Consider the following 20,805-nt stretch of genomic DNA (forward strand, 5'->3'; position numbering starts at 1 on the left):
TTTTCCCAGTTCTTTACATATCACTTAAATAGAATAACCCAAGATAATTACTTAAAAATAGCGAATGCTCATTTCTAATCATTATTGCTTATATTATATTCTAAAATAATACGATATAATATGTTATAATATATAATATAAAATGATCGTGTATTATATATCATATATAATATAATATATTCTGTGGCTGTCAGCAAGAAGGGACGGCGGGGGCAGCCAGGGGGAGGGAGGGAGGGAATGCCCTGGGATGAACAGCAACTGCCCTGCACTGGCAGTAGTCAGGCCCCTGCCGTTTCGCTCTCTCATTGACGTTGTCACCTAAGGGTCAAGATACCAGTGACGCAGCGAGACAGAGACCTCGTATTTCCGAGCTTGGACATCCCTATAGCAACACTGTTCCCTCTGTAGATACAGGTCCCCATGGATAAAACAGCTTTTTAACTCAGCAGGAGAAAAGATTTAAGTCTCAATTGTGGCACTTTATAAGCCATATTTTTTTAACACCAGACAACTCAACCTGTCTTGTAAAATAAGGATGTGATCTCCAAGATGCCATCCCCTTAAAAATCATAGCCCTAGAATGTTGACCGCGTCTTCCTTCCTGAAATTTTTTAGTCCCATGGATTCATATCTATTAAACCTACTATCATTTATTGCTACTACAAGTAGTTGCTTATTAATTTAAAATTTACACATGCATTTGTAAACCACAGAATATGTATATATCATAATATATCATATATCATGTATCGTACATGTATCATATATATATCATACTCCAGTTAAAAAACACTTTAACAAGTTTTTCCTTGGAAAATATGAAAAAAGTCTACGATGAGAAATATTATCAAATAATTTTCTGTATTGGGACAACTCAAAGTACTTTGGGCCCAACTTTTACTCTAAAAATGGCTCATCCCAGAAGATATACTTCTTACACTGGCTGTATTATGAGAGAAAGTAAGTGGTGAACTGTAAGGTGAGCAGTAAATAACCAAGCCGGCAGGCCCATTACATTGTGATCATATTGGGCGCTGGTATAGGAAAACTTACGGTTTTCCACTGTGTTTCCTGTGGTTTCTCATTTAATGATAAATTTTTAAAAGATTTTATTTATTTATTTATCTTTAGAGGAGAAGGAGAGAGGGAGAGAAGCATCAATGTATGGTTGCCTTTCATGCGTCCCCTGCTGGGAACTGGCCTGCAGGGAACCAGCCTGCAACCCGGGCATGTGCCCTGACTGGGAATCAAATCACGATCCTCTGGTTTGTAGGCCTGTGCTCAATCCACTGAGCTACACCAGCCAGGGCCCTGTGGTTCTTCATTTAATTATCTCAAGTCACCAGGTGCAAGCGGGTAGTGCTGGGGAGAGGGGACTTCCTCCCTGGCTTCACCCTCCTTTAGTCCCCCAGCTGGGCTAACAGTACACTGCACTGAAGACTAGATAACAGGAAAGGAACGATTTAATAGGTGCACAATAATAGGGGCATTCACAATATGACCATCAGATCATAAAATGAGACTCAAAGACAGGATCTAACCAGGCACCATTTTTATCCCTTTGAGACAAAGAAACAAAGTGCTTCTGAAGAGGCTGACGGGACAGGAAGCTGGTGCTCATTAGAAAGGAATACAAAGCAAGGTCTGGGTGTCCGGTTAGAGAGGAACCTAGACGGAGCCGGGGCTGCGGTCGTCCATTAGTGAAGGTGCTCCGAGGCTGGTTGAGACGGGCTTTTCTAACCAGGCCTCTTTGAACTCTGGTGCCAAGTTGTCGCTCAGGCCTCAGGAGCCGTGAGGCCCCTGTCCCGTGAGAGGCTGTCTCCTGCTTTTGGTGGGAGAGAGAGGTCAGGGTTTTCTTCTTGCACAGGCTGTTTCTTAAGCAACTACAATTCAAAGTAATCAATATGCCAGTACGTGTGTTTTGGGCGTGTGTCGGAAGTTAGGCCCCAACAGTGACTATAATCCCCATTTTATAGATGAGGTAACGGAACCAGCACCCTTGAAGTCTCCAGTGACACCCATTCCCCGGACCAAGCCCTGGACGCTGCCCCATTGTCCTAGTCCACCACAGGGCCGGTCCCTCTGTGAGCCCCCGTGACTCAGGGAGCCCGCCATCTCCGGTCTGGCAAGGAGGCACAAACCTCCTCTGACTCATTTTCCTAGAGTGAGCATCACAACCAAGGAATTGCAGTTTGGAAGTATATTTATTCTGTCAGAACATCCAGCCCAACACAAAACAAAACTTAACAGGCAGCAGAGAAGGTTGTGTCTCACTCTGGGTTTTCAAGGCACACGGCAGCCCTCCCTGTCTGCGGCTGCTCCTTCTGTCCCAGCACTTGAACTCCACCCCACCAGCCCCGAGGCCACGCTGCCCGGGCAGTGCTGGCCGTCCATCCACGTGGTCGTGGGGTACTTACTAACATCATCTTCCAGGAAAGACGAGCACTAGCTTTCAATTTTAAGACAAAGATTCTCCATTGAGCATTTCTGAAGTTAGCGTCATACTTACATATACTGTAAACATTTTATTTTATTGTTTCCTTCTTTGGAAATACCTTTCAATAAGTTGATGGTGGGTTTTGCAGTTGATAAAATCAAAAAGTCTAGGAAATTCAGCAACTGGCCTAGTATGTCATGAATACCGTGATCACTGAGGAAACTCTGGGAAGACTCTGACCTGTTGGAAAGTGCAGAGAAAACTGTGTGTTCCTTGGGCGGCTTTGGAAATCAAAGGCTGGCATTAAATTTTTATCCACCATCTTCCCATTAATATTAAATTATTTTGTAAAATAACAAGAACAGGACTTCCAGCAACCTTGTGTTCCTGGAGAAATTAGGAAATTTTTATGTCCTCTGCTGAGAAGGGGTGTGCGGGATTGCTTGATGCTTGTCTCGCTTTGGCAGGGGACCCCCCCAGGCAGACCTGACACCCAGGCACCATGGACCTGACACAGTTTTGAAATCTCCTTCAGCAATGAACAGGCTGTCTCTTTGCCTCTCAACACTTCTAGCTTCTGCTGCAGAGAATTTCTGGACGCTGGACTGGCCTCAAGGGCACCATGGCAGGCTTCCCCCCACTGGGGACAGCTGCCATGACTGCCCCAGGGGACTGGGCATCTCTGAGTCAGTCAGACCTGCCTGTCAACCCCAGGTGCCACCCTGGGAGGGCGCTGCTGTAGTGAGCCCTCAGTGGTAACTACCACTTCACAGAGCTCGCTAGACATCCTCAGCCCACGTCAGCTGTTTTAGTTCATCAGCTGAGACTGTGGGCCCCCGGAAGCCAAAGATTCAGGCGTCGTCGCTGTGAGAGTCTTTCAGGCACACTTTGTCCCACTGCGGGGTAACATTGGACTTTTCTCATAAGGGATACAGATGTGGAAGGAGCATCACCAATGTGTTGATCACTAAGCAAGTATTGATCACATCCCTGCTCCTGGAGAATAGCACAGTGGTTAAGGGCACAGGCAGACCTAAGCTTAATCAATGCTACTCGATTCTGGATTTGAGACAACCCTGAGTTCAAGCCCGGTGACTGTCACTTGTCAGCTATGTGGGCTCTCTGAGCCTCAGTTTCCTCCTTTGTAAAATGGGGCTCACAGCCCCACCCTCCCAGATTGTCCGAGGATTGCAGGAGGCAGTACCGGGGAAAAACTTGTCAGGTAGTAAACATTAGGTAAATGGTAACCTTGAAGTTGATGTCTGCCGTGGGAGGGAGTGCAAGACAGAACTCTGACTTTTCCCACTCGGATTTGTTTGTAAATTCAGAAGCACTGTCTCCCTCGGTCCAAATAGTCTGCTGTCCCTGTAATATTCTTTTAACGAGTGCTAGGTAATCAGAATGAATAGTATATGGGACAGGCGATACAGGCTACCAAGTTTCAGACAAAGGAGATGTTACCTTCAGACGCATGTTTGGGAAAAGCTTCAGGGAACACAAGGTTCATTCCATCTCAAAAACAAGAGCAAAGGAGCCATTCTGTCCAGCCATAATGTACATGGCTATGACAGCAGTATTTTAACCCTTGAAAGAACATTAAAGGGTCCTCTCATTTTATAAATAAAGAAACTGACACCTAGGGAGGGGGAGGGACTAGTCCAGGGACATTCGGCAGTTCCAGGGCATAGCCTGCCCGCTGTACAGCGTGGGCTTTCTTTCCTTGATCTGATAATAGGTGATGATTTGACCTGCATCCTTCCTCAGTCCCTTCCATCGTTCCAACTAAGGTCTCTGAGAAATGTCACTGGTGAAAAGGAAACCGTTCTGGTGCAGTGGGAAGGCTTCCTGTCCCATCCTGCACACTGTGTGACATTGTCCCTCCCCCATCTGAATGACTGCTGTCCTCTAAAAGCTAGCATTGACCCTGAGCTTAAAGACCATCTATTTGAACTGTTCCCTACCATGCAGTACCCATGACAGCAGCCTGCAGGGGGCCACCTCCAGGCCACAGTGTCAGAGTCATGAGCATACCCAAAGCTGCAGACCCCCAGCCCAGCCCCGGGTTTATTGACTCAGAAATTCTGATGACCTAAGAACTGAAGTGCTAGCGAATCCCCCAAATGGTTCTGATGCTCCCTGAAAGGCTGAAGCTTGCTGCTGTACTGGGCACTCACCGTCCCCTGAAATCTTCCCGTTGGCCGAAGCCGAGGCCCAGAGAGAAGGAACACACTCAGTCACCCAGCAAGTAAATGGCAAACCTGGGGCAGAAACTCAGGTCTTCTTTTTTTGAGAGAGAGAGAAATTTCAATGTTCTACATGGAATCTGGCCAATACAGTATTTGATTCTTCAACAAAAGCATCAGATTGGCAACTGAGTTCATGGTTCTCTCCTGTCTTCCCAAATGTATCATTTTCTTCTTTTCCTCACTCCACCTGGGGCTGATACTTGGTAAGGCACAGTCACTTTCGCTTTGTGCCCTTCTCTGCAGATCTCAGGGCTGAGGGTCACTTGGTGTTCAGACGGAACTAGACAGATGTTGGACGAGGCTGTGCTGGGTTCACAGAAGCTCTCCTAACAAGAGTTGGGCTGTGAGGGTGGATGGTGCATTTGGCCTATTCTCACTCGGGTAATTCGCCGTGTAATTGGCTAAATGCACAGAAGCCTCCAGACCACAGCTGTACCAGGGATCCCTGGCTGCGGTGGGTGTGTGGCTCTCTCTCCAGCTCACTCTCCCTGAGGGGTTGGCTGGTGCCCTGGTTGTGAGTAACTCAGCATTGCAACGGGAGAGCACAACAAATTACCCATTGACTCCTCCACCCCTTTACTGCAGAGAGGATGAAGTCTTTGTTTAGTACACTTGGAGAGCTACCAGGGTACATAGAAAACTCCTTAAAAAAATAGTTACAGTCGTTGATTTTTAGAACTTTAAAGGACCTAAGAGATTGTTCAGATCAGCGCTTCTCGATCTTTAATGTGCAGGAAAGCTACCTACATAGTTATTAAAGTGCAGGTCCTCGTTCTACGGGTCTGCATTTCTAACAGACTTCCTGAGGATGCCAAGGCTGCTGACCTGCAGGCCACGCTGAATAGCAAGGGGGTCACCCAAGACACATAAACGACTTGCATCCGGAGTACCAACTTGATTGGCTAGTGGTTGCCTTGACAACTGTACTGCGCTCTCTGCAGTTGACTGGACCTAGGGTCTCAGTTCGCTGCGCCTATCACAGGCTTAGAAAGGGGAAACTTCACCTCCAAATAGTCTCTGTTCTTTTTGTTTTAATCAACATTTTATTTTACTTCCTACAACTTTTTTGAGTCCCTTCTTTTGGGTGTGGGTTTTTTTTTCGAATTATCACTGACATAATATTAGTTTCAGGTGTATGATGTAATGATGTGATATTATTATATATTACAAAATGATCACAATAAATCCAGTTAACATGAATCACCGCCCCAAGTTCAATTTTTTTCTTGTGATGTTTCATTTTTATGTGCAGAAACTGAAGCCCAGAAATATCAGCAATTTGCTCAGGATTATGTAAGCCAGATAGTGGCAAGCTGGGACTAACCAAAGCTGCAATATAAACCTACATTTCTCCCTCCGAGTTGCACGCTTTAATCACAGATTGCATGTGAGGCTGTTTTAAACTCTTTCTTCCTTTCCGTAATTGGCAGAAGCAGCCCCAGAGTCTAATTTGGATGCAAAAAGCCAGCACGCTCAGCCTAGGTCAGTCAGCCTGTGAGAAATGGTGCCGTTCTGGGGAGAGACTGTCTCTGGGCCTTTGTTTTGTGGTCCATGAGATGAGAAAGTGTGTGTCTTGTCTTTCACATCCACTCGGGTGCTGTCGAGGTGATGAGATAAAGGACATGAAAGCCATTGGGTGAATCATACCTGACTTAAATAAATGGAGGACATTTTCATTAGAACTGTTGCAGGCTAATATTACCTTTTCCACAAGATTATTGGTCTTGAGAAGTTATATATTTTTATAATTACATTTATAAATTACACATGACCTTAGCTTTGTCCTAGGTTGAATTTTATCTGAAGCAATTAAAAATTGCTATTTCAAACTGGTAATGCGGGCCTTCTGCCTTCCCACCCATCTTTAACGTACCTGGCCCACCTAAAGCATACACAGATACGTAGGGCAGGGGAGGGGAGTGAAGTTGTCTCAAGCAAGCCAGACATGATGGTGGGCTCCTTAAATAACTTGTCTCAGTCTTAAAAGAAATCTTCATATAATGTTGCTTCCCTTTTAAGAAGAAGAGGTGATGTAACTTAAAGATGAGGAAACCAAGGCTCAGCCAAGCTGTGGGGCTTGCCCCAGGTCACAGAGCTAATCCATAAAGAAGCTAGAATCAAAACTGATTCCAAAACTTCTGTCTTCCAGACTTCATTAACTATATAGATGTTCTCATCGACACTAGAATTTAAAATGCTGCTTTACAAAGATTATCTCTAAAATGTAATTTCACATTATCATTATTGTCTTAATGAAACTTTCTTTAGAGACACATTTAATTTGGAGAAAGAGAGACACATTTCCCATAAATAAGTGACGCAAGGACGCAAATCTGAAAACCTGGTTTTGCTGATGGCTGCAAACTCCCCATTTTTAAACTTTAACTCATCCTGTTGGCAAATAACAAAACGGGACATTTTGAGTTATGTCTTGCCTCTGCCTACTGTGGGGATAAAGAACCAAGCAGGGCCCCCGAAGGAAGCTCCGGGAAGAAACATTATTCACAGTGTCATTTCTTAGGCATGTGAATGATGAGGTCTCAGCTTTAGACACTTTCCTGGGAGACTGAAACCAGAAAATTCCCACAGCCCAGAATCTGTAGGAAGTGCCCTGCCACACGGCTGTAGCAAAGAGAAGCCCGTCTGCACCAACGCACTTGAGTTTCCAGAAGAGTGGGAAGTCCACTGCCGTGCGTCCCCTCTGTGACCCCTTGCACAACAGTCTAAGGTGGGCACTGCTGTGCCACCCCAGACCTGTCCTGACCATGGCACAGCACAAGTTCAGTCCCTCTACCCGTTTACTTCTGCAATAATAAAATTTCTCTGAGAACACTCGGGCTCAGGAGGTTAAATGTCTTGCTTGAGATCCCAAAACTTAGTGACCTTGCCTTTCACCCCATCTGCTTTTCACCTGGCTTCAGGGAGCCCACTCTCAGCCCGAAAGAAGGAATGGGTACTGGCTTACCCTGTGAATTCCTACAGTGTAGAGGTTAAGAATTTAAGTATTGTGATAGCCTGTGTTAAAAGCTGACCTCTTTCTTCACGAATAGGCTTGTCCTAAAATGCTGATGTGTACTATGTATTAATAGCTAGGCCTATGGTGGTGGCAACTGTACTGAACACATACAGACTTTCTTCCTTGTTCATATTCCCTAAACAATGCATGGCATAGCGACTGTTTACACAGTATTAAGTATTATAAGTAATGCAGGGGTAATTTAAAGTACACGGGAGGATGTGCATAGATTACATGCAGATACTACACCATGGCGTACAAGGGACTTGAGCTTGCATTTTGACTCCTAGAACCAATTCTCCTTGGATACAGAGGGACAACTACTTTTAAGCTTGTACCCACTGTATACAACAAAGATAAAATAAGCGATGTTAAGGGCAGTATTACTATCATAAATACAAATGGCCAATAATTACAACAAAAGAATTTGTAAACTCCAGACAGTTTCTTCATAAAACATTACTGCTGCTGAGTGGTTTGCCCCCATTTGAAGAGCATCAAGGAGTTTCTAACATTTGCTTCCTCAGGTAACTGGGAGCAGAAGAATCCCCATTCATCCTTCCTCACTCTTATACCTGTTGCATCTTTCAGACCTCAAGTTCAAAAGTCCCTCCCATCAGGGAGTGTCCATGATTCTACTTCTTTACGTCAGATCCCTTGATAGATGTTCTCGTATCTATGTGGACACTTTCCTCGCTGCCCTTGTTTTCATTTATAATTGTGTATTATTTCTATAGGTGTTTGTATAAGGGATAGCTTCCCTTCAGGATGTGCTCTCTGTGAGAGCAATGAGCATGTGTGGTGGAGACTCAAGAAGAACCTGTTGAGTGAGCAGATAATATTATACCATTAGTCAATATTTAGTGGACATGCACACTGTATTTTTTTGCATATTTTCATTCTGTGGTTGGTTAAATCTGTGGGTATGGAACCTGCAGATATGGAACACTGATGATTTGCACTTAATTATTTTGACTGTATCATTTTTTATAATTACTGCTGATTCATTTTTCATCAGGGCATCTTTTTAAGCACAGCCACTAGACCCAGTGCTAGTTAGTACTAAACCTGTGTGTAAACTCCCACTCACAGGATTCAGTAGTCAGCGTGAGTCCATGTACCTCCCCACCCAGCCCACCTGTCTTCTGGAGGTCCCGGTCAGCATCGCCCTCACTCCCCCTGCCAGTCAGCAACCACCCTGGGCTCCAAATCCGTACAAGGAAAGGTTGTTGGCTGTGTTCCCTGCCTCTCTGTGGAGTTCCATGCGCTGCTTCCTTCTGCTGCCCTCATGTGCCACGTTCCTGGGAGTCCTGCCCATATGGTCTGCATTCGGCCAGCTTTCTGGCTTCTTAGTCAAATTAAATGAAAAGCAATAGGAGGCAGTAGGCAAGGTTTTGTGGATGGAGTGTGTCTCTGGTGCATGAGGGGATCTGATGATGGTCTAGATCAGACAGTCATCAGGGGTTTTCAGAAGTCAGTGGGCTGAGAAATTCTCTTTTGGATTTAGTGCCTTCCAGAACTGTCAGGTTTTGGGTTTTTTTTTTTTTTTTTTTCAGTTTCAATGTAAGCATAGTTTTTTATGCTGTTCAGGCACAGTTGTCTCCATTTTCCCCCCACCACTCCCTTGGTTTTGTCCATGTGTCCTTTATAGATATTCCTGAAAACCCTTCCCCCTCCCCCCCCATTATCCCATCCCACCGCCCCTCTGGTTCCTGCCAGTTTGTTCTTAATTTCAATATCTCTTGTTAAGATGCATTAAAATGTAAGTACCTTGCCTAAAGAGGACAGAAACCAAACCTTGGCCTCTTTGCTTTTCACCAAAGGCTAGGAGCAAATTGCAATTCCCTCAGACCCAGAACTGAGGTGATGGGTGGTTCTGTGTGTTCAAACCCATCATCATTAGCTTAGACAATGTCATTAGCTTAGACAACAAGCTTGGGGGCACTTTCAACACCCAGGACCAAGAGGAAATCATGAGTCCCTTAATGACCTGGGAGGATGCGTGTGACAACCTTTAAGGCATTCGGGGTCATTAAGTCTTGAAATTTGACATGATGAACTACCACATGCATTGCTCACTGTTCTGGGCCTCAGAAGATTATGAAGAGGAGGGGGTGTGGCTGGAAAAGCCACCCCTTGCCCTCTTATCAGTGTGAACTGTCCTCACCCTCAACAATCTCCACAGTCTGTGTGAGGCCTGGGGGCTAACTGTGGCTCATCTCCTGCTAACAGTTACCCATTCCCCCCCTCCCGCCACCCCTGCACATTGGAAGCACTTGACAGGAATGTCTCCAGCTTTGAGGAAAGAAACCAAAACAAATGTCCTCTGTGGTATTATTTAAAAAGGAATTCAAAGATTTAGCATTTCTAGGTACATGGTGTGCCTAAAAATCTTTAAGTCATTGTCCATAATGCTTTTGCAGTATATGAACCCGCAAATGAAAAGATTGGATCAATCATTGCTCTCCATCTCAGGACCCGAATCAACAATTCAGATGAAAACTGAACCACAATAAACCCTCCCCTGATGGCAATTGAGCTCCCAGGTGTTGAAATGCCTTTGAGTTTCCAGAATTGGGTATTTACATTCTCCTATCTCTCTCTCTGAAGTTTGTCAGACTAGGACTTTGGGCTTAGGTACGCTCCTTGTAAGACTGGCTCCATTCCACACATCCTGAGGAACTGTCATAACTTATTTTTTTAATTTTTATTTTATTGATTATGCCATTACAGTTATTCTATTCCCCCCTTCATTCCCCTCCACCCTGCACCCCCACCCTTACCATTCCCCCCTTTAGTTTATGACCACATGTCTCAAGTTCTTTAGATTCTATATTTCCCATACTATTCTTGCCCTCCCCCTATCTATTTTCTACCTACCGTCTATGCTACTTATTTTCTGTACCTTCTCCCCCCTTCTCCTCCTCCCACTCTCCTGTTGCTAACCCTCCATGAGATCTTCATCTCTATGGTTCTGCTCCTGATCTAGCTGTCCTCTTAGTTTGCTTTTGTTTTAGGTGTGGTTCTTAATAACTGTGAGTTTGCTGTCCTTTCACTGTTCATCTTTTTTATCTTCTTTTTCTTAGATAAGTCCCTTTAACATTTCATATAATAAGGGCTTGGTGATGATGAACTCCTTGAATTTGATCTTATCTGAGAAGCACTTTATCTGCCCTTTCATTCTAAATGAAAGTTTTGCTGGATAGAGCAATCTTGGTTGTAGGTCTTTGGATTTCATGACTTGGAATACCTCTTTCCAGCCCCTTCTTGCCTCACTTAAAGTAAGTTCTTCTTTTGGATGAAAGAAATGTCCATAAAATATACAGGAGCCAAGTGTTACATGCACTTTTTTTGCCCAAATTTTTTAGGGAAAAAAAAGGATGTGCATTATATATGAGTAGTGCTAATTCTCACGTATAATAGGAATTATACATGGGAAGTAGTGCTAAAATATGAGTGCCCATTATATATAGCAGAATACGGTAGTTTCCTTCCGTTTTTTTCTTCATGGGGATTTCAGTAAGATCCTCTTAGGATTTTCCCATGCAACTAAAATGACTCCTGACTTTGAAATTTATTTAAAAAATACTAACAAAAAAAGGGGGGAGAGGACTACTGGCTTGTAATTTTATTAAGAGATGGAAACCAGAATTCCCCTGACCTTCAAAAGAAATGAGTCAATTGGGCATCTATTTTATTCATTATACTTATTATTATTAGATATAGCAATTTGAATGTACTCTTCTTTCTCTTAAATTTAACATTCATCTTTAGATCTCAATCCACATATTATTTTTAAAACATCAGTGATCTGTACTTATATGCGTATATTATTCTTAATGAATTCTGCATATATTAACACAAACATAGAGATAAATCATTTTCCAAGAGAATGAATTTGATTCTGTGAGTATAAAAGAAATGGAAAAGATTAAGCCACGCACTAAAAAAAAAAGCGAGAGAAAATCTGCTTAGGAAGTTCAAGCACAGAAAGAGCCTGCAAAGTTTGCCACAGCAAAGCCCATGAGGTTGGAAAAAGCAATTCCAGTGCCAGTTCAAGGTCACAATTTTCAAGGAAGCTGCAAGACCACATTTTTGCCTAGTAAACTATCCTTATCCATAATTCCTATGTTATTTCACACCTTTTTAACTGAAAAGCGAACCTTTTCTAAATTAAATCTAAAAGAAATTTAATGCAGCAGGCTAGATGCTTATTAGATATGTGAGATTTGGGCCACTATTAGTGATGCTGTAAAATTTGGATTTGAATGTCCTTCAGTCAGGCCTGTATTTTGTCATCCAGCTCACTTCTTTCCACTGTATCTCCATAGCCCGAATGGATGCTGTGATTCTGTAAGCTTCTCAGAAATGTATGTGAGTGGGTTTTATTTTGAATACTACTTGGTACCCACTGTAGCGGTCAGTATTGGGGATACAGCAACAGGGCATAGTCCCTGCCCACACGTCTGCCATCATAAGGGAATCAAGGGTTCAGTGAGGCCCTAGCAAGAGGACATAAGCCGGTGAAGGGAGTTAGTCCAAACCTCCCTGAATCCACCTAGATTTTCTAGATGAAGGGCACCAAGGCTCAGAGTAAGCCAGGATTAGAACCGGCTCTCATCTCTGGAGCCAGTGATCCTTCCACTCTGCTTGTGGATGTTAGATGGGCAGGGAGGGACCCAGGGAAGCCGGACCAAAAAGAGCAGGTGTGTCCCTCACTGGACAGCTCAAGCTTACCGAATGTCTTCTCACTGCTGGTCCTGAATCAATCATGACCTTTAGAAAAACCTCATCTCCTGGGGCCCTTTGGAGAGAGAAATCTCAGTCGAGTCTTTCTTACCTCTTACTTCCTCTGAACGCTTCACTATCACTTGTTAGAATGATAGCTTAAAACCTCACCAAGCTCATTTGATTCGCCCACTAGGCCAAGGGGGGTTTCTTGTGTGTCTGAAGCAGAATATTTTGACCTTGCAATGACTTATACAATAGGGCCATCCCGGTCACTGGTGCATAATGAATGAATTCATTAATTTGAATCTTTAACAGGGAATCATTTTCCTAAGGAAACCTTGGGACATGTACTAATGTGATCTACCCATGAGAATTTAAAATTGACCATCAAACAACAACGACTAGGTTGTTCATACCTGGCAGCCCCCGCTGCCCACTGTATAGGTGGGTCCCCCTCGGATGAAAATATTTAGTAGAAAGAGTTGAAGGTTCCAATCTGCACACACAAGTTTAAACTATTGCTTTACCACTTAAATAGCTTTTAACTACCTGTGAACTTCCAGATTTTAATGGAAAGGGTTGTTTACGAAATGCTAATAGTTCTAACTCCATCCTCATAATATGGCCATGAGCTTTCATGGTAGAAACAAAAAAAAAAGGCAGAGTGACAATCTCAGTGCTTTTTATTATTTCTACTGGTTTTTATTTAAAATGACCAGCTTCCTGTAACTACCTGGGTATTTCAGTAGGTGTTCTCCTGTATTTATTTACATTCCCGTTCTAAACTCCATATGTAGTTACTATTTCTGCACTTACTTGGGTAGAGAGATTCGCAAAGTCAAAGCTGGTGGCCTTCTCTTGCTGTCCTACAATCTCTGGGCCATATTCCAGTGGGGTGAACCTTCTCCTCTTAGAATACTGGATGCGTATGAGCTAGTTTCAGAGTTTTTCCTTTGGAAAGAATGCTTTGGACCTTCCCAGGTGGTTAACAGTTCATTGCCTTAACATTTCAAGTTATTCAGGTCACAAGGTGATTGCATGGGAGAAAAACAAGATCTCCCTCCCACACACTAGCACAGTCATCGAAATTGCACTGTGAAGATGTTTTGGATTTTTGCAGTGTCTCACTCTTCTTCTGATGATGTGAGTGATGAACTGAGATTTAAAACAGCCCCATTCTCCCTTCCCAGGGCAAGCCTGCGATGCTTCTGGGTCACTGAAGGATGTGATTTGCTTGTCTGCATATGACTATAGGACAAAGACATTCCTCCAGAGCATAATCTGTCACTGGGAAAGGCACAGAAAATGAAACAGCCCTGGAATTTAAAAAATACCATATAAAAAAAATAAGGTTCACCCTTTATTGTTCGATTCAGTATCTTTTAAACAAAATGGAACTCTGTTAACCAAGCATTCTTCTTTTCTTTGGGGGAACTGTATTAGGGTGGGGAATAGAAAGAAGGAAAAGGAAACCTCTTAATCCAAATGTTTAATGTGGATTTGCCATTAGAACCATCAGCATGTGGGTGAGTCTGGAAGGTAACTGCAGTCAGCAGAGAAGCCCCTCCACCTCCCCAGGAGAACAGCCGGCTCAGTGGGCGTGCACACTGCCCTCATTCAGAGAGGGTCACACGTAGGAGGCTCACCCCACACTACCACACTCCCATTTCAGCCTGTAGAGACCTCGTGCAGTGTTTACCGACAGGAAGCTCATCTCCCATGTCTATCTTAGACACACTGCAAGGTCAATGTGCTCACTTTTCTTCTAGGCATAGCTGTTCGCTGTCTTTCCCCACCTCACTGGAAGCTGTGCCTGTCCCATTGCGTTCACGACATACCCTAACACATAACTCAGCATAGCGCTTTCATTTCCCACATTCTTCCCACACATGCCCCCTCAGTTGATCTCCCCAGACCCTCTTCTTACAGTTGAAGAAATCTAGATTCAGAGGGATTAAGTCATTTTTCCGAGGCACACACATGCACACACAAGCAGAGGAACCGGAACTCCTATCTTTTGACCTCCGACCCACACTGTCCCCAGGGACTGTGGCTGCTGCCGGCCCAGCAGCTGTGCTGTCTCCCCCTCCAGGGCAGCAGTGATCCTGGGCGCAGAGCCGGACACACAGCGGTGCTCAGTAAAGGCTTTTAAATTGGTAAATGAAAAAATAAGCAAACAATAACAGCTTCAGGAGTTACCTCCTCTGACACATCATCAATTTCAAAGATAATGAAACAGAAACTCTAAATCTAAACAAATTATTCAAGAATCATTTGTTCTAAACTTAGAACAAGTTTCCCTTAATAATATTCCTATTATTTTTTCATGATTGTCATTATTGATTTATGTTTTTACCCCAGTCAAGTCTGCCGTGTGTTCATAAATGTTCTTATTACAGTTGCTCAATGGAAAAACAAATAGCCTGGTGCTCAGAGAGGGGAAATCTCCCAAATATCAGCATGCATAGTGACTGTATTGCCATCTCTTAGGTAGTTACAATAACAGGTAACAGCCCAGGGCAGGACAGAAAGTGAGTGCGCTACGTGAAATGAACAGCGGTAGATAGTAGGGTTCCCATTTCCATCAGCTTTACTCTCCTTGGATGTTGGAAAGTCCCAGTCCTCTCCCCCAGACTTTGAACTCTAATGACTGAAGTTTGACTTCCAGCTCCACCATTCAGTAAACTACGTTACTTTGGAAATTTGGTGAATGGCTTCACTTATGACCTAGGAAAGAAATTCTTTTCAAAGGATGCTTTTGAGTATCCAGTGAGGTTGTTTCAGCAAAGTACTGACATATAAATGTGGTTTTCAATATTCCTTTCTTCCATAGGGCCACCAAGCCCATCCTTACTCAGCCCTTGCGTGACAGACATGTTTCAACATTTATTGGGTTTAATTTCCAAATTTTATAAACTTTTAAAATTATTCTTAGTAATATATTTGTTTAACGTTTCCACTAAGCAACCTACTGCCATAAACCAAACATACACGATGTCTCATCATTGGGCAGAGATTAATGGCGCAGTTATTATGACTCAACATATTTTATAGCCTCTATTTCTCCAAAGATTTCAGATTTGAATTTATAATACAGCATCATTAAACCAAATTTGAAAGCTAATTGATAGTATATAATCTCAGCAACATTCTTTCTGCCTTCTGCATAATTCATGAAGCTCAGAGCATTATATCTCCCAATTAAGTGTTTGGTTATGATCCCTGCTTCCATTCGTCACCCGCACCTATCATGGGCTATTTTTCTCCTATTTTATAATTTCAAAATTTTACTGGAAACTGGTATTTCCTGATTCTCCACCAAAATAATCTATTATTAATAACAACATGTTGTAGATAGGTTTTATCATCTGTAACCACAGAGGCCTTCTAAAAATAAGACACACAAATCATCCCTTCTTTAAAAAAATTAAAAATTACAAATCACTTAATCTTTGGGATTCATGATGTCAGTATTGATCCTTCACTTCTAGTTTGGCCAAGAAAAAAATCATCCGAGAGAGAAAAGGGTCACCCTATCTGCACAGCCACCTTGATTCTGTTCCCTAAGCCCAGAATTCAGCTCAGCACAGGCAGTCTGGGCTGGCTCTTCTCAAATCCTGCTGGCCCCCTTTTTCCACTCCCAGGTCAGCCCCTCACCCCTTACCCGCCCACCACCCCACCGCCCACAGTCTGCCTGGCCGCCTTTCCCAGTTCCTCAGTGTTCTGAATTCTATTGCATTTTGACAAATCCCACTCTGCCTGCATTTAAAAACTTTTTCTCTTATTCATATTACACTACAAATGTAAGGTGGCATCTTGTAATGGTGGATGTTAAGAAGCATCAACTAAATGAAATTATACAAAAATGTTTCTGGCATATATAGCAAGTTCTTAATAAATGTTACCTGCTGTTTTTAGTTCTAGGTTTCCCTTGGATTCATCTGTAATTAGGCTACTATTGTGAGCACTGAAATTCAGTCGTTAATTCTCTAATAATTATTATTTTATATCTAGTACAGTTTAATATGTGTTCTATATATTAGTTTCAAGACTATCAGTTCTTTAAAGGGTATCATGCCTTCTATGTCTCTGCATTTTCTAAGTGGAAATAATGAAATTTGTACCAGCAACAATTTTTATATCATTGCATCATTATAACAATCTTCCAAGGTTAGATTATCATACCATTTAATAGATGAGGAAACTTAAACTCACCTAGGCTGTAGTGGCAGAACCACAATTCAGCTTTAGGAGGGTAACCACAAAGCCAGTTCTCTTCACCGCTATGATACAGAGGCAACCCATGAACAACACAGGGGTTAGGCACACTGACCCTAGGGTGGTTGAAAATCCATGTCGGACTTTTGACTTCCCCTAAACTTAGGCTGTCTCTTGGTAGCTGTGGGGATTTGTTCCAGGACCCCTTCAGATCCCCCCAGATCTCAAGATCAGAGCATGCAGTTGGCCCTCCACATCTACAGATCTCAACCTCAGATTGAAACAGTATGGATGTTTATTGAAAAAAAAATCCATGTACAAGTGAACCCACACAGTTAGAAACCATGTTGTTCAAGAGTAGACTCTGCTGCCTAACCTATATATCATAGCTTCCTTATATAATGAACATCAATAAAGCGTTATTGTTTCATCTTACTTGATTCTTCTCCCTTGCAGATGGACCCACATGAGAACATCTTACTGAGCACTCTTGAAATAAAAAATGAGATGGCCACATCTGAGGCCGTGATGGGTCTTGGAGACCCCAGGAGCACCATGTTGGCTTATGATGCCTCCGGCATTCAGTATCGGAAAGCCGGGCTGCCCAGGCATAGTTTTGGCCGAAATGCCCTGGAACGACACGTGGCGCAGAAGAAAAGCCGCCTGCGGAGACGTGCCTCCCAACTGAAAATCACCATCCCCGACTTGACTGATGTGAATGCCATAGATCGGTGGTCCCGCATATTCTTCCCAGTGGTTTTTTCCTTCTTCAACATCGTCTATTGGCTTTACTATGTGAACTAAAACACAGCCTTCGCAGGAAGCAAGGACTAGATTCCTCCTCAAACCAGTTGTACAGCCTGACAATAGGACTTGGAAAACACATCAACCCAGGACAAAAGTGATGCTTAAATACCTTAGTTGCTGGCCTATCCTGTGGTCCATTTCATACCATTGGGGTTGCTTCTGCTAAGTAATGAATACAGTAAGGTCCTTGTGGTTTTCCAGTTAAAACGCAAGTGATTTGCCCACTCGCTGGCAAGACTGGGTCTGAGCGTTCCACTTTATCCGCTTAGTATGCAGCCGACACAGAGGGGAATTATTTAGAAGATTCTCTTAGAAGGCTCACTAGCACTGTCGGTCATTCCACTGAGAAGTGGTCCCATCCAGAACCTGCCATCGTCATTCCTGAGGTTGGCATGCTGCTGCAACGGCCGCATGCTTCAGAAACATCGCCCTCAGTGCCACGCGGACACGCTTACGGAAGGTGCTCTGTGCCTGTCTCATTATGATGATAGTGGTGCCATGGGAAGGTAATTCCCACTGGCTTCTAGAACATTCTCATGTAGTTCAAACAGGATAGACGGAGTCAAGACAGAGAGTCAAGAAACCAACTTGGCCAATTTCAGATTGCTTGAGCTCTTAAAGAGTCAGTTGTGACATCTTCCATTTTGACATTAGAGATCAGGAGAATTCTAAACACTTTCATGCATGACAGCCAAAGAAATTATTTGAAAATGCTGTTTCCTAGTTGGCTCCAAGGAGAGTTCAAAACCCAGGGCAGAGTGGAAAATCCAGAAATGACTGTTGTAACAACATTAAAGCAAGCAAGCATCAGAGCCTTTCTGAGCCCGCACAGCATCTGGTCTGCACATATCGTGAGCAATAGCAAAAGGTAGAACAAAAGATTTTTTTTTCCAATTTCACGAGCTTTGACAGCATACCTATAGAAACTTGTATAGTTTATCTAATTCAAAGACATCCACACAAGAGAAAAGCTAGCCAAATTAGAATTGTCTTAGAGGTAGGTTAGATTGAGCGTTACCCAAAAATACTAATGTAGATTCCACACAATGTGAGCAGACAGGTCTTGTTTTTTTGTTGTTGTTTTTTTTCACGTCTGCTGTCTCTGCAACATTTTTTCCCTATAAGTTTATTTCTGACTTTAATAGGGTGTTTCAAAAGAAGGATATGTTCATTTCTGTAAAGGATTAATGGTTCTTTCCAGCTTTTCTTGCTTCTGAAATTCTGATTATATTCTTAAAGACAGAAAAAGTAAGGCTTTGGAGAGATTGAGTGAACTCCATTTCCTTATGTGCAATAAAGTTCACCTCGATATTTTTCATAGCAAACAATACTTCAAAGATTAGGTGCACAAGTAGAGTCAGTTTGTGGATTTGTTGAATTTTATTTTCTTAAGGTTGCTTTCATTGTGGTATGTTGCAATCTCCCTAATCAAGGAAAATAGGAAAACAAGTGGACAACAGGGTAACAAGAAAACCACGTTAACTTGATGAAGATTATGAACCTCAGTTGATACTGCAGAAAAAATATCTAACTGATAATCAGGTGGGCATGATGTGTTATTTTCATTCAATGTTTAAATTATGTCATTGTGCATCTTCCAACATATGCATTCATATGTTGGACAGTAAAGAGAATAAGCTAATACATTTTATTTCTATCAATATGAGGTTCATGGAGGAAAGAGTGAATTGCTAAATTATCTTTAAACTCTGATTTGATTGAACTTTTTCTTGGAGGATGACTTTGCTATTTCTACTTATAAAACAAAAACCACTTATTTTCAGAGTAATATTCCGAATTGTGCATAGTAGCCAAAGCCAGTATCTGCCCATAGATGAAATGTTACGCTTTTCCCCTGATGATTCAGCTGCTTGGAATATGGTGGAATCCTACTGCCCTCTATTCCAAGTATCTGAGAAGAAGAAGAGCAAAAAAGTTTAGTACTTAGCTTTCTGAATTTGCCTCAAGACTGGGTAGTATTTTTTGCTCCCCACTGGCATCAGGGACTATGGCCTTTATTTTTTTATCATAAACTTGAACACCTCTGAGTCTGATCTTTGGGCAGAATCCAACCACATTTCCGCCCATGCTCAGAGTAGAGATTCTTCAAGTTTCTCCAGGGACACGCTTTCTCCAAGGCAATGATCTGGGGGCATCACTAACAAAAGTGCCCACCGCTTGTCACCAGGGTTAAAGTTTGAGTGGCATACATCAGGAAGGAGCCTATTAATAACTCAGGTGCACAACTCCAAAATGCCATTCTGGAATGGTTTCTCTAGAGACAACCCAGAGCCCAAGTTTAGAAGTGGGCTCTTATTTGCAATTATTGTAAAAGCCATAAAAATCCTTGATATGGTCACTTAAAGAGTTGACATCCAGAGAAGTGAACAGAGTACTCTAGATCAGAATGGAAAGAAGCAACCTCCCAGCAGGAGCATTCAAAACATATAACCAGGGATTCGTTTCTGCTCTCAGTGGTAAGAAGAAACTAGGAAAAGGAGAGAAGGTGGGACCTTGGAACAGATGCCCTAGAGCCAAATCCACATGTCGGCATTCAATAACCATGTAGTTAGAAACAACTGACTCATCCTGCTCAGAGGTAACCAAAAGTAGATATAGAATTGACCCTTAAACTACGTTTTTACGATGCTTGAATGGGACTTGGGGGTGGGGAGCTCAAGAAGGGGTGTTCGATCTCATAAGTCCACAAAGACCAGTCAGCTAGCGATCCAGTGGTTAAATTTAAGGACCACAAAAACATGTTTTCACAATTCTGATATGCTATTACTCTCAGTTTATACACATACATATGGTTTGTCTTTTGATTGAAAAATAGCCAATAGCCAGCAATTAAGGTGTTTTTTCATCTTTGCGAAATTCATAGGCAAATTCTGACTCTAAAATGCACAGTCTAAGTGAAATCTTTGATCTCAATCTGTAAATATATATTGTACATGACTGCTATTAGGTATGAAATGCATTTTCAGAACTGAAAACTCATGCAACATGATCATGTGTTTGCATAGGGAATGTAACCCTTTTCCCACTGCAGTTTACTAACAGGAAAAGACATGATCAGGGCCATCTAGACCGTTCCTCTTCTCATCTCTTCAAAAGCAGTGCTCGGTTCAAAATAATGATAATTAAAATGGCCTATGAGCCAAAAGACTTTATCTTCTAGCATTAGAAACAAAACAAAACAGAACAAAAAAGCCTGCCAGCTTAAAAAAGCACAACACACAGAGAAAGTTCAGTGGAAAGCAAAACGGGAAAATGAATCAGGTTTATTTTAAGCAAGACCTGCATTAAATTGGCAACTAAGACGATTTTCATTTTCTGTAGGTAACTGT

The 20,805-nt window shown here is 42.6% G+C and overlaps 1 protein-coding gene across 1 annotated transcript in view; it reads left to right on the top strand.

Annotated features, from left to right (window-relative positions):
- GABRB2 (gamma-aminobutyric acid type A receptor subunit beta2) overlaps positions 1-18,556 on the top strand; it is a 240,742-nt gene extending 222,186 nt beyond the window's left edge. Inside the window, exon 10 of the mRNA XM_053665953.1 lies at positions 17,105-18,556. Within this exon, the coding sequence (XP_053521928.1) occupies positions 17,105-17,452 (348 nt within the window). The 3' untranslated portion in view covers positions 17,453-18,556. The remainder of the gene's footprint in view (positions 1-17,104) is intronic.
- The last annotated feature ends 2,249 nt before the right edge of the window (positions 18,557-20,805 follow it).

Source organism: Artibeus jamaicensis, unplaced genomic scaffold (assembly GCF_021234435.1).
Source record: "Artibeus jamaicensis isolate MK-2021 breed Jamaican fruit bat unplaced genomic scaffold, CSHL_Jam_final contig_432, whole genome shotgun sequence".
Classification (NCBI taxonomy): Eukaryota; Metazoa; Chordata; class Mammalia; order Chiroptera; family Phyllostomidae; genus Artibeus; species Artibeus jamaicensis.